The sequence below is a fragment of the Opisthocomus hoazin genome, chromosome Z (assembly GCF_030867145.1).
Source record: "Opisthocomus hoazin isolate bOpiHoa1 chromosome Z, bOpiHoa1.hap1, whole genome shotgun sequence".
In the NCBI taxonomy this organism is placed as follows: domain Eukaryota; kingdom Metazoa; phylum Chordata; class Aves; order Opisthocomiformes; family Opisthocomidae; genus Opisthocomus; species Opisthocomus hoazin.
Window position 1 is genome coordinate 10,641,038 of NC_134454.1, and position 18,486 is coordinate 10,659,523.

Consider the following 18,486-nt stretch of genomic DNA (forward strand, 5'->3'; position numbering starts at 1 on the left):
GGTTCGGCCATTAAGAAACTGGATTCCCTTGAAAACATCTTTTATTCCACACAACTTTGGGGTCTCTCATGAACTAAAGGTGAGCAAGAATTTCCCTGATCTTTACAGATGGCTAACAGTTATTAAAGGCAGTAAGGGATTGCCAGAGCACAAGAATTGTACTAATCATGCCGTCTTCCAAAGACGATCTTCCTGAAATAGCAATCTGCAAAATGAATGTACATATCATGCTTACCATAACAACTAGATATGCTTTTATTTTAAGCCCCTTTACTGGAATTTCAATGTGAAATATCTAACACCAACATCTGCTCTGCAACTGACATCTGCTCTTCAGCTGACATCTGCTTCTGAATCCTTGTTATTCTTGGTCATTTTTAGCAAGCATTACATCATCATTGCATGTATCAGAAAGCACAGAGGAATAAATTCCAAGCCATGTAGTCACTGTTTCTTCTGTTTTCCTACATACAGATAGTCTAAAAGTGCTGTTGATTTTCTTAATGTTTAGTTCTCACTCAGATTTGAATACAGTAATTCCTGCTTTCTGCTAGCATGATCCTAGAAGAGACTAAAGCCTCAGACTCAAAGAAGGGACAGAGAGTGAAATTTAGTTAGGCTTTAGATGACTAATTCCAAAACTGCAGTCTTTAAAGTTTCTGTTAAATAGCTACTTTGGTGTGGGACTGCTTTACTTCACGGGCTCTTCAAGTTTTTTGCATTAACATTCCTCAGGTACCTAAAAGCCTGCTTCTATACAAACCTGGAAGCACCTTAATCTCAACCAAGCTGAAAAGCTGGGACATTTCTTACACTGGCAGCCACAGAACAGCAACTCCTTCCCCTGCCTTGCCTAGGGACATCGATGTGGTAGAGGTTCTTAGGACACGCTTCCTAAACCAGGCTCTGTACAAAGATCAGTGGTAGCCGTTTCTTTCTGTTAAAAGATGGCTAGATACAGCCACTGCCTGTATAATTTTCTTCCTACTTCCCCATCCTCTTAGTGGGAAGCTGGAAGAAGTGTAGGAGAGGGGTATTTAAAATAATAGCATCCTCTTCCAAAAATGCTTAAATTCTCAGGCCCCAGCCTTCTTTTTTAATGATGCTCTGGGATGCATAGAAAGAATTAAATTCATTAATACAGAAAGAAAAAAGCAGATTTATTCTTTACAAAAGCAGGATAAGCTTCTACTGTGAAATACACACAGGCCGTAAGTATATCGGAAAGATAGAGGAGTACCTGGGAATGTCCCCAGGCAACTGGCACAGCATAGCTCACATCCACACCAGCAAACTTTCCTGCGCTTTTGAGCAGGCTGGCTGCAGGCAAAGTGCCAGCTGGGAACAGCCCTTGGAACAAGCTAACTCCTGAACTGGACCTGGAAACCACTCGGGAGCTTCCTAGTGCCCACAACTGTTCTCACATTACAACAGTGGAGGTTAATCCTCTTCTGGAATGATTTAAGGCACTGTTTAACTTCCTGCTATATATCTGGCAATACAGTATCTGAAATGGAACTGAAACTGAGCACACTTTGTCTTTCCCTCCCTCCATTACTCACCTAGTCCTAATGGTCAGCCATTACAGTGATATTCAATTATACGTGACATAAAAACTTCTTTAAATACTCTTTCCCAGATTAGCCTGGGCTATTTGTGAAAAACAGGGAAAAAAACACGTACTGATCTTCATGCTGACTTCTGTTTGTCACAAATATTTTTTTAACAGATTTCTCTGTTTTAGAAGTTACAATGTTTACGATAAATTTTCCACAAGAGGAATAATTTACAAGAACTAGTGAAATATTCAAAAGTCTATTAAAAAGTTAGGAGACTAAATCCATTTTAAAGTCACTTACACTGGGTATAAACTTAAGTTACTGGAGGAGAGCAATGTAGACTCATCATCTGGATGCACTTAGCCTGAAGCAAATATGAATAGGGGATGGTAGTGTGAATTTTGAATTAGTTATTTTAATTTATTATCTTTTAATTTACTTTTAGCATATAAACAACAGACCAAGTCTGGTATTGCAGTTCACATGAGGTGCAGTGTCTCACCAAATTAACAGAACCAATCACAAAATCTCAGAAGCTTTTCAGACTCCAAGTGCAACTGTCTGTCAAAGAGACTTGGGTTTCCCTGGGAACACATTACTTCTCAAAATTAGACTGTATTTCTTAAGTCTGCCGGGCAGTTCTGAAAATATTGTTCAATGTCATTTCATCATACCAATGCACTCTGTTTCTTATGACTGTCTCTTTTTAGAGAATAAAATATCCTCCTGGTTATTACTCTTACTTGGACATACTGGGATTTCCACCAACACAGATTATTAAATGTGATTTTAAGATGCAGATGCAGTTAAAACTTAGGCTAGTGTGCCTGAGTTTCCAACAGAATAAAAAAGTATTAAATTAGCTTATTAAAAAATTCACTTTATAGAGTAAATATTTTTACTGTAAAATGTTACATAAGTATTTTTTCTGTAGCAACTAAGTCATTAGTAATTACTCTCTTCACACAACCAATTTATGGAAGAAAAGAAGCATACTTCTTTAGAGATCATGTGTAAGTTCTGGCTCTATTTATTTTTCAAGCGCAAGATCTGTGACAAGCACGTAGCCCAGAAAAAAAATCAGAAAGCAGTACAGGAATTTTGGAATTTAAGCTCTTTAGGAATCATTTTCTGCTGCTTTCAGTTATGGTGAATATTAGATTTTACGTGGTACACACCCAAAAGCAATTGTGATGGCAATTCCAGGTCACTAGAAACTGACACGTCTTCAGCAAGAAATTCTGACAATGGTGTCCCAAGATATGTAACCTGTAAAAACAAATCTAAATGGATAACGGGCCATTTTAATTTTTCTGATACATGTAAAAATTTAACTTTTCTTATAAAACCGAGTTTATGTACTTAACAGTCTAATCTCTGTATGTCAAGATCAAGCAGAAATTTTGCTAACTGGAATTCTAAATGAAGAAAAGCCTAATACAACCCATCTGCAAAGCCATCTAAACTGTGCTGGTATTTTTGGGAAAAAAAAAAAATTTGTCCCTGACACCCCGACATTTCAGTAAGCTTGCTCCTTTTTATTCTAACAACTTTTCAGCTTTGTCTTTCAGTCTCTTAATCATCTTTAAAACTACTCTTTCAAAGCACAGAATGGACAGCTTACAGAGTGGGCATTCCACATTCTCTCAACACTTGTGACTAGTTCATCACTGTACAGCTACAGCTATGTGGCTCTTTCTTTGCTTCTTACAGCTGAAGAGGAAGAAGACTTTCTAAAATTTAGGATTGCACCCTCTCTTGGTTTAAGAACAGTAAGGAGATTCAGATTCGTAAAATTTGTTATTGACATTTATTATTGCTATTCTGGGGAGTAAAATCAGGCCTACCTTATTCCATGCATACTTCCATGTCACAGAAATATCACTTCCTAGTAGGTCCTCAACCCACTGAACTGGATTCTGCAGTATTTGTCTCTTACTGGTTCTGATCTTGCCATTGTTTAAGAGCGTAGCTTTATGACCAAATTCCTAAAAAACAAAAATCAAGAAATAATTTTCAACTAAGTTAACCAATGTGAATTAACACCTTTAAAATATTTAAAAAATGCTGAAGAACAATATAGCTAAAAAGTTGCAGCTAACTCTGTTTTTCTCTGACAAAAAGTTAAAGACTTTAATGCCACTATCATAAACCGTGATACATAATATAAGAGGATTTATTCCACCCGAATAAGATGTTTTGGCCACAAAGACACCACTGTCAGAGGACAAATCTCCCTGTGTGTTTATCAGAACTCTATTTGCATCTTAGTTCCTCTTAGACACAACAAGGCTGTGAATAAATTAATGTCCAACAGTGAACTCAGGAACTCACAAGAGGCAAAGTGCACCAAGAAACTGTTACTCAAACGCAATCTGCCTTATATGTGTGGGACAAATACATGTCACTGTGGAATACCAGTAGTGATTCAAAGATGAAACATATTTGCATAAAAACTTCACTGATGTCAAGTGACATCACTGACATGTTTTAGGAGGAACCTGAAAGCCTTGTCTTCTGCAAAATTAAGTATAGAATAATTTGTTGTTACTGCCTCTTCGATAATGTTAATACAGCCCAGTTCCGCAAACATATATTCACCTCCAGAAGTATAGCTTATAGTTGTTTATAGTTCAGTAAATTACGGTTTTGTTATACTGGTCTCAGGCTAACACAGATAAAAAATGCAAAAATTAGCTGTTGATAAACCATGTTAGATCTTAGTAAGGTTGATTAGCATGTGAGAGGTTAAACAATCAGAACAAGTGAATGATCCACCAGCAAATACTGAACCACATCCACTGGCTTAGGGTGTCTCTAAGAATCTAAACTGAGATGTTTAACCCAAATATTCTGATGAACACTCAATCCAGTTCACAGTTTCTCCGCTTAGGTCTACAGCATTTAAAAACTGCATCCTGCCTGCCCAAAGCTAACCTTAAGTAAGGACTATGTATTAGCTGTATGTTGTTATCATGTACATCTCTACAATGATAAAGATGGAAACTTTACTGATCATCTCCTCTTCGCAGCGCAACTGACACTGGGTTCTAAACTTCAATCTCTATAGCACTGTCTTCCGAGACATAAATCAGTGTCATTTTTATTCTAGTAAAAACCACTGACTTCTCTACACTCCAAACATCAGCATTTCAGTGCAGGGTTATAATTCCCAAGATCCACATGCATCAAGATGGTATTACAATTAACAGTCTTGAGAAATGACACTAAGCATACTGAATCCTTCATCCTTCTATTTAGTCATCTTGAGGTTCAGAGGAATATCACGTGTCCTTTGAAGAAAAGAAGCATGTGTATGTACCTATGACACGGCCCAACATAGAGGCTTGTGACTTACACTGCCTTATGTTACAAAACACAGGACCACATGAAATGACCACTCTCAGCAGAAAAGCATTCCCAAGCAGATAATAGGTGCAGAAAAAGGAGTCTTTCCTGCATCAACTACACCTTTCATGTTTTAATAAATATGTCGCCCTGGAAATTAACTAGCTCGCAGCTGGGAATTCAGTCAATAATTCCATCATTTGCTCAATACCAAGCCAGTCCCCCAGCAGCTGCACTGCAAATCTGCTCTGTATTTGGAGGCACAGGGGCATGTTTTTGTATTGAAAAAGAAGAGTTATTTTGGTTGGTTGTTGTTTTATTCTTTTTTCAAATATGGTTCATACCAGACTGTAAACTACAGAACCGTCCGGCACGTAAACAAATAATTTTGCATATATTCATGTCTATCACAGCACTAATGAAACCCCTGATGTCACATTTCTGTATTTGAGGGACTTGATAGTTGCTTCCAAGAATAACCTTAAGTCGTAAGAATGCTAACCTTCCTCCTCCTTCCAATATGAAAATCAGATACTACACAATGTTGACCAACAAATGATTCCACTCTGGTTCTAGCGATAGCAAATGTTAACAAACTGATAACGCAAAGTTAAGCACAAATTTTACATATGCAGTATTCTGGGTGTTCAAATTATGGGCTAACAGAAGACACAACGCATAGCATTTTCCTTTAAAACTCATAAAAGATTATCTGTAACCAGTGAATAAAAATTTTCAATATTAAGTGCTGAAGATGCAGGCTAAACCATGAGAATGCTGTTTCCCCATTTTAGTGGGGTTTTTCTCATTATATGCTAATATTAACATTATTATATCTCAACATTTACCTGCAGTCTGAATTCTAACACATTTTCACCCGGTTTAATCCTTCCTAATTCAAGCAGATCTATCAGTTGAAGCTTCTTCCTGTTTCTTCTTCCATATCTCATTCGCTTTTGTTCACACTCCTGATTACTACAGCTCTGGGAAAATTTCTCACTGAGGTTTACTGGATAATCTGTATTTGAGGTAAGATTTGTAAGCACTGAGTTGGCATTAAATGACTTCTCACTACTCCAACAGATCATTTTCTGCAGAGCATTAGGAACTTTCTTTGTAGATGTTGACAAAATCACTTGCTGCTGCTGCTGCTGGAGAGCTTTTTTCTTATCTGCATATCTGTGTAGGTCCTTATCTGTAAGAATCTGCTGGCAGTCACTGGCTGGCTGAAAGACATTGACAACAGTGTTTCGGGGTTCTACAGTATTTAATGCATTGGTCACTGAAGTGGGATTTAAAGACCTGTTTCCTTGTTCTGGAATTGCTACATAATCAATGTCTTTTTGCTGTGAGCACTCTGCTTTAGCAGTGGAAACAGTAGGTTCTGAAGGCAGTGTCACCACTTCTACAGCATTTGTCAGTTTTGACATGTTGTCACAGGGATATTCTCTTACCCTGTTTTCAGATGCCAAAGCATGATCAGAAGCCTCTTTGCTTCTAATTGCTTCTTCATTTGCTCCTGTCTCATTCAAGCAGATGTGTGGATGTTGGCTGCACTCTTCAGCTGAAAATCTATTTTCTAAAGAGCGATGTGCTTCTACACTGCTTCCATTAGGCATGCTGGCACCAAGCCCCATACTAAATGTAACTACATCAGGACACATGATTTCATCAGCACTTAGTCTTTTATCATTTCCATGGGAAATAACTATGTTTGAGATTTGCTTCTCTGAACACAATGCACTGAACACTTGCTTTGTTTTTCTGTAATTTTGTATTTTCTGGACTAATTCTTCCTGGGTTTGGGCAATAGTCAACAGACTCTTTTGCCTAGAAGCAAGTTTAGCTAATTGTTTCCTCAGTGCTCCTTTTTCAAAAGACTCCACCGAAGCCCTACAGGAAATAAAAAAAGTAATAATAAGGACACCAGTTATTGTAAAAACAAAATAAAAACAGTTCAATAGACGTAATCCACTAAGAATAGGAATACGTTTCAAAGGACTCTGCCAATACCTAAAATTTGAACAACCTTTTCATCATGTATGAAGTTTATAGTTCAAACCCCAGGCTTATGTACAATAAAATGTAGAATCCTGTCTAGAATTAGGATGCAAAGCACCAAAACTTCAGTAATAGCCTTATCCTCCTATACCACCCTTAATTCACACAACTGAAATTGGGTGTGTATTATCATTGGCTGCTCTTTTGTCACCACTAATCACAATAGTTCACTGAATCCAATGCCTTTGCAGCTCTAATGAGGAGCCTCTTAAAATTGGCTCTGGATGAGTTACTGAAGAATCCTACTATCAGACATTGTACACAACAAAGCATTTTGTGAAGCCACAAGTGTAATAATACCCCAACCATTAAGAAAAGAGCAGTTTAGGATGTTCTGTGTTAGTTTGGGAATGTCTCTCCCTTAATCAGACCCTGCTCTCTAGCTGAGCTGGTCTCCCTGTGAGACTCCTTCCTGCTGGAAGGGAATTCCTCATTTTCCTCAGTTTCTTTGGCACAAGAGTCACCAGCCCAGCGTAACACTCTTTCCTCCTAATTCCCCCTCACGTGGCAAGTGATTGCACTACCACTCTGGCACCATGCTGCGAAGACAGGGGAGTACCACAAGGTGTGGGAAGAGGAATAGCAGCGTGGTTTGCTTTTAACTCCACTCACAGCAAAGGTGGAATCATGCAAGTAAAACCACCCCAGTCTTGGAAGAGAGACACCGTTGAGAGGATCAGGACAGAGCTACAGCAAGACTACTTGATACAGAACACGGACAACCAAACCCCAGAGTGACAGTATTGGTGTCCGTACTGTGACATAGCTTGCTATCACATGTGTTTAGAATCCATGATACGATCAGTGTACCAGCACATAGTTGATAAGAGTAAGCCTTGACAACTACAGACTTCTACATTGGCCAGTGAGGCTCCACACACTTTTCTAGCAGTGCTTCTTTAGGGAATTTTTGTTGTTTTATTGCCCCCAGTACAGGAAAGACATGGACCTTTTGGAGCGGGACCAGAGAAGGGCCACAAAAATGATCCGAGGGATGGAACACCTCGCCTATAAGGACAGGCTGAGAGAGTTGGGGCTGTTCAGCCTGCAGAAGAGAAGGCTCCGGAGAGACCTTATAGCAGCCTTCCAGTACCTGAAGGGAGCCTATAGCAAAGATGGAGACAATCTTTTTAGCAAGGCCTGTTGTAATAGGACAAGGAGTAATGGTTTTAAACTAAGGGAGGGCAGATTTAGACTAGATAGAAGGAAGAAATTTTTACCATCAGGGTGGTGAAACACTGGAATGAGTTGTCCAGAGAGGTAGTGGAGCCCCTCCCTGGAAACATTCAAGGCCAGATTGGACAGGGCTCTGAGCAACCTGGTCTAGTTGAAGACATCCCTGTTCACTGCAGGGGGGCTGGGTTACACGACCTCTAAAGGTGCCTTCCAACCCAAAGCATCCTATGGTTCTGTGATTCTATGATTCTAGACATGGTCATCAGACGTTCTAAAAGCATCCATTGAACACGATGTTACATTGTTAGCTGAGCACTCACCACTTGGCCATCATTCAGGTAGTCCCTCTCAGAAGGAAGCAGAGAGAGGCCTCATGAGAGCTAGCAGCAGGAAGCTGACAATTCACACAGTCCATGCTCACACTGAGGTGAGCACTCCCAGCTCACATGTGAGGTGTCCTCACAAAAAAGAACATCTACAAGCATGCTTCAAGCCTTTGCTCTAAATGGCTGTTGTAGCTGATTGAACACTCCCATTCTAGTGATACTAAAGAAACAAAACTGGAGGCAGAGACACTAAAGTAGTGTCTGAGTTGCTATTCCTTTCCTCCACGATGCTCCAAAAGTAATCTAATTTCTCAGTACCCACACTTCCTAATTTTTGCTTAGGTATTTTTTCACACCTTTTGTATGTTCACTACCTAATTCCAGTGCTCACTGTGTACACAGTAACTACCTAGTATGCGTTAGCTAAATCCTGAAGTCCGTCCTTGATGTAAACTCTTACTGGAGGTAACTGAAGTCAATACAGGTCACACTTCTGCAAAATTTGAATAAAACCCACATAGTTTTACTTTCATGCTACTGTATTATAACCTTCTCACAACATCTATCAACTACTGCTATAAAGAATAACCTCCTATAAATACGATCCTTCTATTTTACTTACCTGTATTTTTTAGCAAGGGTATCCCTTTCTGTTTTCTGTTTTGCAAGCATTTCATTCAAAGTAACTTGCACCTGAGACAGCCTCTGGACATACATCCCTGTTCAACATTTTGATATAATCAAAATGACAATGGTAATAAGCAGTAGAAAATAATCATAGTAATAACATTTTACATGTAGCAAATATACAGCCAAAGTATGAGAATATTGTTACAGCACTAGTTTATACTGTCATACATATTGATAACTCTTTACAGGTTCAGTACTTTTAATGAAATTCTTCATAGAAAGAATTAAATACAAGTTTAACTTAAAAGGACATAGTCCAAGTACTGGAAAATATTGAAATGCAAGTGCCTTGTCTAGGAAATTACTAAGAGAATAGGACAGATTAAAGAACTGTCTTATGGATGATAAGCACTGAAACTTTTAAAGTTCTTTGTGTTGCAAGGAGCTGCATAACATCATGATTTTATGTGAGGCTAAGTGCAGAAGTTACACAATCTTAAGAAGGTGGCTAAAACCTTTATGTTTGAAGTATTATAAAACAGCCTAAAGAGCTCAGACTGTTCCAAGTTACATATAATGGTAAAAACATATGTATCATAGTGTCACATACGTTCAAATCCATATCATGGAATAAAATTAATTTTAAGTTCTCCCTTTTTGTTAGCTGTATTTGTATAAAGTAAGAGAAGCAATTATAAATTATTCTTTTTATGCCCTATTTCTTAGCCATATAGCGTAAGGGACAGCTCAGAAGTCATGACCAGCAGATATCACAGCAATAATAAGCTAAATATGTAATCTAATTCTTGAAATTCTAAAAAGCGGAAGTACAAGCTGTCCATATCCATGGAAAATGGGAAACTACAGGATTAAAAATGGCGTTTATAAAATGTTTCCCCAAACTTGTTTCATAGTATCTACCAGTATTTACCTACTTACTAAAGTAGAAAAAATATTAAAATATTGCTCTCATTAAGGCAGCTTAATAAGGAATTTGAATCTATTATTTACAGTAGGTTGTACTGAAAGCAAATACCTTTAGGATTTTATTCTATGTTTTAAGTTTGTCAGTGTACCTCTATGTTCCTGCAAATTCTTGTGTCTCTTCACAAGTAATAAATATGATTTAGTTTAAGAGGTGCTCAATTACTAATGCTTTTGTCAGTATTGGTAACAGATTACCATGTTCTTTTCTCTCATGCTCCTACACAGGAAAAATCTGATAGTATTATTTTGCTCATTTATGAAATTGCACTGATATCTGTCTATAGGCTTCTGTTTATTATATCACCTACCTGTTTGTCAGACATTTTTCAAGAAAACACATCCATTTTAATTAACAGGTCATAGACCACAAATTTGAGCTGGAAGATATATATATCTGCATAATTCCGTATTTCACATTTATTTTTAAAGGAATAAATTGACTATTTTAAATAAAATTCGAAAGCTCCACCCTATATTCAGGAAAGTAAATTTTAAAAACCCCTTTCCTTTCCGTCAGGAAGCAAAACTGTTTCACGGGCATCAGCTGCTCCAAAGTAAACAGCCTAGACATCAAGGGCAGCTGGGGAGAGAGACTTTGGTCAAATGAGCTCCTGCAGCAAGCTTTGCCACTTGAACAGTCATGGCACAGACACAATAGACTCAAACCGCTACACAGCACCAGCATCGTGATGTCCTGGGAAGTCAGTGTCACTTAGTAGGCTCTTGAGATTAATCTGAAATGATATTTGACAGCCTAAGACAAATTACACCTCCAGGCACCAGACTTTCTGAAACTGCCCATCATCCACAGTGTCTGCTTTAAAGATTTCCCTTTTTTCCCCTCATAAATTATTTTAGGCTCCTGAAAGTCCGGCCACACTACAATGAAAATGCTGCATCTGTTACTCTGCAGAGAGACATAGCTGTTCTTGATCACAGAGGGGCTCCAAAAGAATCTCATATACTCGTAACTGAATAATGTTGCCAACAGTGTGCATTCTTATCTAATAATCCCTTTTGATTATCCCTAATGACTACACTGACTTGAAACACATGCCTCCAAGTGGCTTGCTTCCCTTTTTCGTCATCATCTTCATTCCTATGAAAACTGGAAGTAGTTCAGGAAGTGCACTTACCTGGGAGCTGTTATTAAAATCTTATTCTCTGAAGCTGTATTTTCCAGAGGAGATATTAAAATATATTATGTGCCATACTATTTTAACAACAGTTATATTACCAAAGTTATTTACAGAAAGAAAAAGTGAAACAATTTGAATTTACGCCTACCTGCATCTTTGCAAGTTCTCAATTCAAGTAGCAACAGTTCTTTTTGCTTCTCTTCTGCATCTTGTATGGCAGCAACAGATTCCTGTTAATAAATATATAAACAATAGTAAGCAGTAGAGCCAAGTGCATTGTACAAAACACAGGCCATGATGCATGGCCTGCAGGATAAGTATCGGTGGACTGAAGTAATCATAGACAGAGAATTACTGTGTAAAGGCAATGGGGGCACTGGTAGGATAGATGTACGCAGTGCCAAGGGTATGCTCTGCAAGGGGCTGTCACAGCCTGGTTTTGCCCTGGCATTCAAACTAGCCCATGCTCAGAGCCTCACCTTTGAGCGCACCACAGGGATTAGACAGTGAATTTCACCACGACAGAATCACCTAGACAATGTAGATACAGATGACAGATACCAAGCAAGAGCTCTCCTAACATACAACTTGTGCAAAAATCTTCTTGGGTGTTTTAAATTAAGCTTAAACAATTTCTAAATAACTTCATTGTCATGAAGAAAAATCATTACTCTTTCAAAAAGCCATTTTGGAAATATGATGAAAAGTTTCAAGATTCCTGACTTTTTTCTATTGATATAGGCAGTAAGAAATATATAGAAGTATTGACTACTGTCTGCCCAATAAGTGCAAGCGCACAGGAATCACAAACAGAGACAATTGATAATATATACACTTACATACTGTAAGCCACAGATTGTATACTGTAAGCCTCTGCATGATGCTGTTTTTTACACATATTCTAAAGGCTTAATTATTTAAATGACATTTTTATGTTATTATTTCGGTAAATAACACTATGGAGTACACTACAAAGCAGTTTAACAAAACTCTATTATCTATACTTACCACACTGTATTTCTCATGTTGTGGCTCCAAAGCTACATCATCATTTCTACAGTAGTTGTAACAACAATTTGCTCTTCTTCTTGACCTAGAAGGGTATCTCCTCGCTCCACAAATAAGAAAAAATAAATAGAATTTAATATGAATTTACAGGAGTATAATAGGTTACATTAGCTAATATACGTTACAAAGATGCAATGGCAGATCACATAATTAAAAAAATCTTGTACATGCAAATGAGATCATCTTTAGGCAGCATAAGGAAATAAATCTTTAAAGCTACCACTTCCAAAAACACAAGGTTACTGTAAATGGAAATTGTTGTGGTTTAATCCCAGCCAGCAACTAAGCACCACACAGCCATTCACCCACTATCCCCCAGTAGGATAGAGGAGACAATCAGAAGAGTAAAAGTGGTAAAATACACGGGTTGACATCAAACCAGTGTGAGAAGTAAAGCAAAAACCACGTGCACAAGCAGAGCAAAACAAGGAATTCATTCAGTCCTTCCCATCAGCAGACAGGTGCTCAGCCATCCCCAGGACAGCAGGGCTGCGTCACGTGTGACGGTGACTTGGGAAGACAAACGCCATCACTCTGAATGTCCTCCCCTTCCTTCCCCCCCCTGCTTAATGTGCTGAGCGTGATGCATATGGCATGGGATATCCCTGCGGTCGGGGGGGGCCAGCTGTCCTGGCTGTGTCCCCTCCCAGCTTCTTGTGCACCCCCAGCCTGCTCGCTGGTGGGGTGGTCTGAGGAGCAGAAGTGGTCTGGACTCTGTGTAAGCACTGCTCAGCAACAACTAAAACGTCCCTGTGTTACCAACACTGTTTTCAGCACAAATCCAAAACGTAGCCCCATACCTGCTCCTATGAAGAAAATTAACTGTACCCCAGCCAAAACCAGCACAGAAATATGAATAAAAAAATCTGAAGACCCAAATATCTCCTTACACCTCATTCTCTCAGGAAAAAAACCCTACCTCATTTATCCTAATTTCTGAAAATAAATGAATAAATAAAAATGCAGTAGTTAACTGAGCTAAAAATATCAGTGTCAGGCAATCTGCAGCTCTGCAAATCAGCAGCATTCTAATGTACAGGTTTTTCCTTAAGACCACAAGGTAATCCTATGATGTACATTACAAAACCAACACACCTGTAACTTCAGTAGTCTCAGCAGCAAGTACAGATTCCACAGCACTGTAAGACTTCAGCAGTTCTTTCATTTCATCATCACAAGCTGCATCCAAAGCACTTTTTCCTGAATCATCCCTCTCACAAGTATCTGCTCCATGCTGTAGTAGAATCCTGACTGTCTATTATATACATATTATTATTATTTGTACTGTAATCATTCTTATTGCGGAATTATAATACATCTATATATGTTGTATCTATCATAAGTTACAAATAATAAAGATACAAATAAGATACTCTAAAACCTGTTACATGTGCAATCCCAATTAAACAAACAAGTTTAATTGGATATTATCAACACAAATAATTCACAACTTGTCATTAAACCTACCATCTTTATGGTATTGTTAAAGAGAGCAATTAAAAAACTTCATATATCTAAATTAAAAGGAACTGGTCAATTGTATTAAGACCTAAGTGCAGAAAATAAGCGGATTTTTTTCTTTATGTATTTAAAAGTGGCTTTGTTTTTCAGTTACACGCACTGATGATTTTTTTCCTAATTCTAAATCACTTGCAAGTCTGCTTAATTGTAAAATGTGGAAATAAGACTAGTAGCATCAGCGGAATCATCTGCCCACTAAAATTCAGCTCATACGAAAGTGCTGACGAGGTCAGAGCTTGGATGGTAGAGAATTTTCACACATATCATTTCTCAACTCTAGCATTTCTTGTTCTTTCTTACATTCAGAGCGCTCTTCGCTATCAGAAAGTACCAGAAAGGGAATACTCTACAGAAGTTCAGAATCTTCTCCACTGGTTTTCCTCCACAGTACTGAGTAATAGCTTCCATGCTTTCAAAACCCCTACTGATAGTTTGGCACCAGGCATGTGAAATCATCCCCTTCATTTCACGTTTGCTCAGAGAAAAGGTAAATGTGATGAAGTATCAGCTCTTCTGACAGGAATAGAAGCAGTATCTTTGAGCCAATCTGGCATCACCTTTTTAGGCTCAGTTCCATGGAACTCACTGTGCCAAAACAACATTTTATTTATTTCTTCATTCAAATAAAAGGCAGACATTTGGCTGAGCTTGAGCGGTGCATTTCTCACATAAGCACAGATTTAAAGGTGCTTTTGTGACTTCAATTTTCTCGCCAGGTTTATCAGAAACCCCAAACCCATGTTTTAGAGCAAGTGCCACTCTACATCTGGGGACCCAGGTCACAGTTCCACAGCTACCTATGACCACCTGTGCTGAGGCCACCTTAATCCTACAGCATCCACAATGGGCCACCCAGGCCCATTCCTTCACTTACACTAGCACTGCTCTTACGTGGGCTCAAGTGGCTGTTCCAAACAAAGCCTTGCTTTTGTAGGATTCATCTTCCATCTCTTCAGCTCCCTGAGCTAGTTTTATCTGTGACCACTGAAATGCTCAAGACAACGCAAGAAAGGAGGTAAGCTCACATGTCCAGGCACGGGACTGAGGACTGCAGCATTTGGGACAGACGGCCTCTAAGTGTTAATGGAGCCTCAGCCTAGCTGTCTACGCACAGGACTCATGACCTTATTTTGGGGTCTGGATGGACTGGGCACAGATTGACAAAATGCTGAACAGTCCAGCTAATCATCACATTTTGATTTTTTTTTTTCTCAGCAGAGTATGGATTATTTAGGGCTGATTTAAACTGGTCATCATCCAAGAGTAGAGACAGAAAGCATGCTAGTTTCAGCTTTACCTTACTTTCAAGCCTGCCTACAGGCACTAGCCTTGCAGTGTAGACTAGGCATATAAGGGATGACCCAACTGTTATTTCTAGCAATGTTTTAACGTACTGTTTCTGGTTTCCCCAGATAACATAGCTCTGCAAACTTATGCAGTCTACTGCTTTGTACCTTTGCATGCCTTCAGACTGAGGTTCAGGATGAGGTGACTCTTCCAAAGGAAGTATGTTGGTAAAAGTCAAGCCATCACCTAGGTGAACTGGTCAGCACAGGTACCATGGCCCAGACACACTAAACTACGGGATGTCCTTCAAGACATCAAATCATCCATGAGCTGTTCTGCTGGCAGTCATGTCTTTCTGATCCTACCTCCTTGCTCGTTGTCTGACTGCTTTCACTTGCATAAATGCTGGACTTTCGTGAGCTTTCTGAGCGCCGCTGAAATCCCCCAGCTTTTAACGCAGGTAAAATGTATCAGATGCAGTGTTTATTTATAGAGTGATTTTCTCTCATTCTTGTGCTAATGTAATTTTGTCATGTTCTCACTGAAATGAAGGAAGATCACACAAACTACATAGAGCTGCAAGACACCATCAGTAAGATTCCCCCATGCAGTGTTACCTTGTTACGGCAACTGTTGCATAAATATTTTTTGACTCTTGGCTTTTTAGAAACAACCACTCACAATCCTGAGAGAGGCCACCAGCAGGTGACTGATGCATGCAATCTTAGTGCTCTTAGAAATGTACCCCTTTCTTTGACTGCTGAAAATACTTTACAATCTCCACGCTCACAGAATAAAATTTAAGTTGAGATGGATTTCCTTAACATTAAATCAAAGTATTTTTAAACAAGGAACAAAGAAAACATCTATGGTTCAGAAACATTTACAAAAGGGAAAGAATTATAACTGAATGTGTTTTAAAAATTTTAAATCCAATATTTTCTTTTGTTATTGTGATACTTCTTTCACTTCAGTCCAGCTACCCCTGACTTTAAATAATGTAGAATCATAGACCCATAGAATGGTTTGGGTTAGAAAGGATGAGTTAACAAAAAAATGGTTGAGTTTTAAACAGTAGGCCTAATTTTTTTTCTTTACAAGAAAGAAATATTTTACAATAATGGTGGTGAAACACTGGAACAGGTGGCCCATCCAGTTGTAGACGCTCCATCACTGAAAGCGTTCACAGTCAGGTTGGACAGAGCTTTGGGCAAGTCGATCTAATGAAAGATGTCCCCGCCCACAGCACTGGGGCTAGGCTAGATATCAAAGTGAGAATGCTTAATTTCAGTATTATTTTTAAAAACCCCAATATGTGGGAGAGAACCATAGGGAGCTTCTGCATTTTTCTGATTTGTCCACTGGAATGAAAAAGACAACTAACCATACAATTTCAACTGTCACTATTGAAAAATATTTCTTTCTCTAATTTTGATCATTTTAAAGCATACTGATTAATTTCCTATGTGCAAATCTACACTACAATTGTATTTGTAACTCTGACTTTTCTTATTTAAATCGGGATTTTGCTTTGCTGATCCTCTGCTGGAAATGAGGCTTAGGAAACTCTTGTAAAAGAAGAATGTACCTCCAAATAATTGCCAGAAACTGCATCATGTATTGGCAAAGTACCATTCAGACTTCTGCTGTTAACATTAGCACCAGCTTTCAATAATTCTAAGACCACTTCAGTAAATCCCCTATTGGAAGCTTCATGAATTGCTGTCCAACCTAATAAAAGCAAGATGACACATAGAGCATGCATCTGATTTGAAGACATCCACATAGATCACTAATCAGTGATTATACATTTTGCGGTGTTTGCTGTACTACAAGCAATGAACTACTCTCTTTAAGGTAAACCTTATACTAAAAATCACATTGAAATGCCAAGGTAAATTATTTCCTGTGTAACTCAGTTTAGAGAAAAATTTATCCAGTACTAACCAGACAAATACTGCTTACTTTTCCACTACACTACTAAAAATAATAAAAGAAACAAAACAATAGAGTAGAAAGACTCTAGAAAACTCAGAAGCATAACATTAATAGTCTGATTTCTAATCCCAGTGGCATTTTATCATATCAAGTCTGCTAGGCATCCAGAATAGAGTATCATCCATTCTGAGACTACAAAAACAGAAATGCATTATACATTTAAGTAGAAAAAAAGAAAAAAATAATCTTGTCGTCTTTGTCCTCATTTCTTAAGAAAATGAGATTTATGTGAATGTGCTTCACCCATGTATATATACACGTGTGTAAGCATTAGTCCTCCCGCTGAACTTTCATGTCCACTTTCCGTACATATCTCTGAAAATGTGCTCTCCAGCAGAGGAGCAAGACCTAATTAACGCCCCTGCTATGAAAAAACTGCACCACACTCAGACACAAAATTCAGGGGTTCACTGACTGTGCTTGCACTTCTTGAATTACTTTCCTCCTCACAATGATATTATAAATCAAGAATCCAGAATTGTATTAAAATTATACAAATTATATAAAAACATATACACTATAAATTACTTGAAATTGTATCATAAATCAAGCCCATAAGAGAGTAATATTCAAACCTGCATAATCCTGTTCATTGACACAAACTCCAGATGATATTAGAGTTTTCACTAAAGACAAATCTCCCCTCATAGCAGCAATATGCAGTTGAGTTTCCCCTTTGGCATTTCTCTTTATCTTTCTCCTAGTTCTTGTATTATAGGTACCACGTAAAATTACAGCTTCTTTTCTGGTAGATAGGGAAGATTCTAAACACATATTGGGTGTTTATTAGGAACCACAAAAAATGTTTCATTATAAACAAAGAATCATGCTTCATAACTCATTTGGATTACTGTAAATGTGTGAAATACCATTGCCTTAATTATTCAGTAACATCAGATGACTACATCAAAAAGTTAGAAGGTACTGTGTAACAGTTCAGATAATAAATAGACCCTATGCAAAAGAATTTACAGTTCAAATCTAGATGACTTAAACGGGTACAATGGATCAGGGATCAACAAAAAAGGTAACAAGGTTGAAGTTATATACTACAGAGAGGTAGGGAGTATGTTACATTTCTCCATGGACTGCTTTCAAGTTACCAGGCATGCCTGCTAAATACATAAAGTACACACATGAAGGTATTTAAGAAACCATATAAAAGTGAAGACTGTACCATCACCTCTTTTCCATTTCTGATTCTGTATCAGGGAAGAGATCGGCTTCTACATATGGTATTTTTGCAGCTGTGACACGAAAAGATTCTGCAGACTGATTACAAATCTTTGATTAACGTCTACTGACATAGCTGAACTGCCTTTTAATTAAACCTGTGCAGGACTGGACTCATGATTTACATTATATCATGTGATCATCCGACATATC

At 38.2% G+C, this 18,486-nt stretch overlaps 1 protein-coding gene across 1 annotated transcript in view; it reads right to left on the reverse strand.

The window, feature by feature from the left end:
• Positions 1-18,486, reverse strand: part of ANKRD31 (ankyrin repeat domain 31) — a 76,214-nt gene that overhangs the window by 12,077 nt on the left and 45,651 nt on the right. The window contains exons 16-24 of the mRNA XM_075411855.1: positions 17,676-17,864; positions 16,691-16,833; positions 13,390-13,549; positions 12,235-12,338; positions 11,375-11,456; positions 9,093-9,189; positions 5,756-6,800; positions 3,407-3,547; positions 2,738-2,828 (exon numbers count right to left, since the gene is read on the reverse strand). Coding sequence (XP_075267970.1) covers positions 2,738-2,828; positions 3,407-3,547; positions 5,756-6,800; positions 9,093-9,189; positions 11,375-11,456; positions 12,235-12,338; positions 13,390-13,549; positions 16,691-16,833; positions 17,676-17,864 — 2,052 coding nt within the window. The remainder of the gene's footprint in view (positions 1-2,737; positions 2,829-3,406; positions 3,548-5,755; positions 6,801-9,092; positions 9,190-11,374; positions 11,457-12,234; positions 12,339-13,389; positions 13,550-16,690; positions 16,834-17,675; positions 17,865-18,486) is intronic.